Below are 5,106 nucleotides of genomic sequence, written 5' to 3' on the forward strand. Positions count from 1 at the left end.
GCGTTTGTGATTAGTTGTGCGAATTTTGACATTGAGAAGTGGCGGGGTTGGGGTGGAAGAAAGAAGGATGGCATAGTGAGCAGAGAGGTCAGATGAAATGACCCACAAATAAACCTCTCTTTGTCCATATCCACAGTGGGCGATGGGTTGTTACCCATTCACCCTGTCACTCAAACACTGTATCACTAATGTGTCCTTTTGCTTCCATTATTATTATTATTATCATTTTCTCATTTTTCATTCAAAGCTTTCCACCCAACAAAAAGAAAGGAAAATTAAAACCAAACTACACCACTATTTGTTTATTAAAATAAAAAGGATTTTTGAAATTAGAGTTATTGTACTGTGTGAAGTGACTGCATGGGCAGATAGGTCCTTCCTGTCAAATCTATCTCTAGCTACCTTGTCTGTCACAGTGAAAATTAAAATGGTAAATAAAAGGGTTTTGCTATGAGTTTTTGGTTATCCGAGTTCTGAATTCTGAATCCTTTCCCACTTCCCACTCTAGTGCCCATTTCATGTCATGCTCACTAGATTCAGCTACATAGCTACCTCTTCACACGCTTTCAAGTTTCCAACGCTCATACGCACAGACACGTTCAGAGCCTGACCAAAATAGTTATATCTTCCTCACATTTACATTCCCATCTCTTTCCTTTCCCTTCAATATTCTCGAGATTCTCGCTATTCCGCCCTCATGCGGGGTTTAAGATAGGGTTTAACGAGGAAGAGTGGTAATAGTAACTTGTAGAACTAGAAAGAGTTTTTAGGAAAAAGAAGAGAGAGAGTTTTGTGTGGAGGTAAACCAAAAGACTTGGTCTTTCTCATTGATATTTTCGCAGATCCCTATGGAATGAAGTGGGTGCTCCCCAATCTTCGTTTGCTGAGAATTCATTCTTTTTGCTTAGTTTAAAGAGACCAGTTTTGTTGTGTTCGGAGAGAGCCAGATTTGTGGTGAGCGCATACAAGGATGAGTTCGGTGGTTGGTAGAGGAGGAAAAAACTTTGCATTGCTGTAGCAAGACAACAAAACAGCAGCCAAGTTTTTCTTCGTTCAACATGATTATTATTTTATTTGCCAAGCAATGATTGCCGTCCACTTCTTCCTCATAGTGTAGCCATTCCAAACCTTTTCGGGTAACCAAAAAGAAAGAATACAAAAAGCACGAAGATGAAGGGCATGGATGAGAGTAGTACTGATGATGGAAACAATCATAACTGGTTGGGGTTCTCTCTCTCACCCCACATGAAAATGGAGGTTACTTCAGCAGCCACTGTTCCGACAACCTTCTACATGTCCTCTCCTCACATTTCCAGCTCAGGAATCTGTTACGGTGTCGGGGCAAATGGTAACTTCCATTCTCCTCTTACCGTTATGCCTATTAAGTCAGATGGGTCACTTTGTATCTTGGAAGCTCTCAATAGATCACAATCAGAAGGTTGGCTCTCGTTTATATTTTTAATTAGTTTTTTTGTCTCTATAAGATAATATTTGTGAAGTTATTTTTTTTGTCAAGAATATTACTTTAACAACTACTACCTTGCGACTTTGGTTACGTTATTGAAGTTATGGTGCCAAATTCTACGCCTAAATTGGAGGACTTCCTTGGTGGTGCAACTATGGGAAGTCACGAATATGGGAGCCACGAGAGAGGGGCAAATGCAATGGCCCTGAGTCTAGACAGCATCTATTATAGCACCCAAAATGCTCAGGCTCAACCCAACAGAGACACTCTCTCAGAACCCTTCAGGCAACAAGGGCATATGAACGTCCAAACGCACCCTTATTACTCAGGACTTGGTGGTTGCCACGGGATGTATCAAGCACAGTTGGAGGAAGAAGCAACGAAGGAAGCCCACGCTTCAGTTTGCAGCTCCCTAATGCCTCAAATGACAGAAAATAGTTTGAAAAACTGGGTGGCTACAAGGGAATATTCAACTCAACAGCAGATTTTGGAGCAGCAAATGAACTGTGGAATGGGGAATGAGAGAAGTGGCATGTCTCTTGGAACTGTGGGGTGTGGCGAGTTACAGTCACTGAGTTTATCGATGAGTCCCGGTTCTCAGTCTAGTTGTGTCACTGCACCTTCTGTGACAGATTCTGTGGCTGTGGATGCAAAGAAGAGAGGGCATGTAAAGGGTCAAAAGCAACCGGTGCACAGGAAATCTATTGACACATTTGGGCAGAGAACCTCTCAGTATAGAGGTGTCACAAGGTCAGTTTTGAATCTTTCTTCATTTGTGTATTTTTTTACCGAATTTGTTTTCTTCGTCTAGTCTATTACTTTTTTTTTATAATAAATATTGTTAATTGAATCTCTGTGATTGTTTTCCAATAGGCATAGATGGACTGGTAGGTATGAAGCACATTTGTGGGATAATAGTTGCAAGAAGGAAGGGCAGACTAGGAAAGGAAGGCAAGGTTAGTGAAAAAGAATAGTAGTGGTTGACATTTTTATTATTTTTTTGGAAGTATTCTTCTCCATTAAAGTTTTTGGTCCCTAATCTGACATGTGCTCACTAACTTGTGTAATGTTTTGGTCTTTGTCCATGACGATTAAATCGATTTTTGCATGTTGCAGTATATTTGGGTAAGTCCTCACCCACTTATAGCTTTGCGTTTTCAACACTCTTGCTACCATGTTTCTAATTTTAACGTGGTCAATTTTATTTTTGATCTTAGGGGGTTACGATATGGAAGAGAAAGCTGCAAGAGCGTATGATCTCGCGGCTCTTAAGTACTGGGGACCTTCAACGCATATAAACTTTTCGGTATATTTCGTTTTTCTGCTTCATTCGAATCTTGTGTTCCTCGGAATCCCATTATTTTTGTTCACTTTGGCAGATTGAAAATTACCAAGTTGAACTTGAAGAAATGAAGAACATGAGCAGGCAAGAATATGTTGCACACTTAAGAAGGTACACATCGAATAATTAACAATTATGTGCGCAAAAGCTACCAATTATTATATGATAATCATGATAACAGAATATTTGTTTGCTTTGCAGAAAAAGCAGTGGATTTTCAAGGGGTGCTTCAATATACCGAGGGGTCACAAGGTTCGTGTGGTTCTCTTGACCCCCACCCTCCTTTTTATTTTTCATTAGGATCAGTGACATTCTGTTTGGAAAAATCAAGTTAAGTTAGTTTTTTTAATACAATGTAGGCACCACCAACATGGAAGATGGCAAGCAAGGATAGGTAGAGTTGCTGGGAACAAGGACCTATACCTTGGGACATTCAGTAAGTCCTAAATTACTGTCAATTCCTAATTGATAGGGGTCTTATCCTAACATTTGTATAGTAAAAATGTGATTACTGCTATTTTGGTGTAGTTTTAAGCTTGTAGCTAGTTAAGAAAAGTAACTTCATAAGGCATTTATTTGATTTATGTAGTAATCTCTCTTTTCCCAAACACCAGTGACTATTAGTGCTTTTATAAGGCTGACCATAGCGCAACTTTGAATGCAACGTGCCACTTTTTCTTTAAGGCTGATAAAATATGATAGAGAGGGATAAAGGGTATCTTGACAAGAATATGTTTTAAGGAAAGTTCAAATTTTTGAAATGGCCCTTTCCATTTTTAAAAATTTAAATTAAAAATGTTTATTTTTTCTTTTAGGCACTCAGGAGGAAGCAGCAGAAGCATACGATGTAGCCGCAATCAAATTTCGCGGCGCAAATGCAGTCACGAACTTCGACATATCAAGATACGATGTGGAGAGAATCATGGGCAGTATTAACCTTCTCGCTGGTGAGCTTGCAAGGAGAAATAAAGATAATGATCCAAGAAACGAGGGCAGTGAGTACAATATCGAAAAAAATAACAAGGGTGTGGTGACAAGTCAGAGCAACGAGGAAATGGTTCAAGGCAGAAACAACAATGAAAACGATTCTGAGTGGAAAATGGTTTTGTTGAATCACCCTTCACAGCAGCAACAGTCAAATGGCAGTGAGCAAAAACTGATGAACTGCGGAAATTATAGAAACAGTGCATTCTCTGGGGCCCTACAAGATCTCATTGGGATTGATTCGGTGGACATGTGTAGCAAAATTGGGACTCATTTTTCAAACGCGTCCTCGCTGGTAACAAGTTTGAGCAGCTCAAGAGAGGCTAGTCCTGAGAAAACGGGTCCCTCGCTTCTGTTTCCAAAGCCCCCAATGGAAACAAAGATTGTGAACCCCATTAGTACCAGTGTTACATCTTGGTTACCCTCACCAACGGTTCAAATGAGGCCACCTCCTGCTATTTCTTTGTCTCACTTGCCAGTTTTTGCTGCTTGGACTGATACTTAAGAAAGATAGACCCGTTTCAGTTTTCACATTATGCTGTGTTGCTGGCTAAATTGCACCTTTTTTTTTCTTTTATCCTATTTTCGTTTTGTTTTATTTTCGTCGTCTAAATTTAAAGTTATATATTTGCATTTTAAAGTGTCTCTTTTGGACCAAACTCGTTATATTTTGTCAGCTTTCTTACACTCCCATGTGTGGTTAAATGTCCATCTAGTATGACAATGTGTCACAGGTTGTGACCAGGTTGGAGTACCAATTGGGTGAAAGATCATTATAATGTAATATCAATACTTTAAGGGATTTAAGTAGGAAAATTAAAATTAGAAGCTCAAATCAAAACCGAAGGAAGAAAACGTTCTTTAGTCATGTTATATCGTGCATGCACCAGTAAAAGGGTGGGGTGTTGTGGTTTGAAGGGATGGCAAAAATGGGTGATGAAAAAGTAGGTTTTGAGGTAACATTTGGCGTTTTCCACTGTGCGAAGACGTGAGTGGAGGAATTTGGGGAATTAATGGAACGCAGATTGGGGCCACCTATCTGTCATCTTTATGTAACAAGTTTAACATGGGCTTTACATTCATAGCCTTTTGGCTACATGTTGGAATGGAAATGTTCATATTTGAGGGAAAGAATTAATTAAAGGGGGGGACTAATGATTAAATTCCGTGAAATGATGTTTGGCAAAATGGAAGTGGCTCTTGCATTATTGAATTTTCTTTTTGGAGTTGCATTTTTCTTGGTCCTCCCAAGTACAAAACGAGCTCAATGTTTCCCAATAATGCAATGAGACCATTACTTTGACCACGTTATCTC

At 39.4% G+C, this 5,106-nt stretch overlaps 1 protein-coding gene across 1 annotated transcript; it reads left to right on the top strand.

The window, feature by feature from the left end:
• Nucleotides 1-420: 420 nt before the first annotated feature.
• Nucleotides 421-4,431, top strand: LOC137821841 (AP2-like ethylene-responsive transcription factor ANT). The gene is made up of 9 exons (XM_068626616.1): nt 421-1,438; nt 1,567-2,215; nt 2,339-2,421; nt 2,582-2,590; nt 2,683-2,771; nt 2,845-2,918; nt 3,009-3,059; nt 3,167-3,243; nt 3,623-4,431. Exons 1-9 carry the CDS (start codon nt 1,171-1,173, stop codon nt 4,294-4,296), a joined length of 1,974 nt encoding a protein of 657 aa, XP_068482717.1. The 5' UTR covers nt 421-1,170; the 3' UTR covers nt 4,297-4,431.
• The last annotated feature ends 675 nt before the right edge of the window (nt 4,432-5,106 follow it).

This window comes from Phaseolus vulgaris, chromosome 9 (assembly GCF_000499845.2).
Source record: "Phaseolus vulgaris cultivar G19833 chromosome 9, P. vulgaris v2.0, whole genome shotgun sequence".
In the NCBI taxonomy this organism is placed as follows: domain Eukaryota; kingdom Viridiplantae; phylum Streptophyta; class Magnoliopsida; order Fabales; family Fabaceae; genus Phaseolus; species Phaseolus vulgaris.

Bases quoted from the DNA above. Each gene is read 5' to 3' on its own strand.
- LOC137821841 (XM_068626616.1), top strand. From the start codon at position 1,171: ATGAAGGGCATGGATGAGAGTAGTACTGATGATGGAAACAATCATAAC. The intron at 2,772-2,844 runs GTATATTTCGTT...TCACTTTGGCAG, and splicing joins CAACGCATATAAACTTTTCG to ATTGAAAATTACCAAGTTGA. The intron at 3,060-3,166 runs GTTCGTGTGGTT...AATACAATGTAG, and splicing joins ATATACCGAGGGGTCACAAG to GCACCACCAACATGGAAGAT.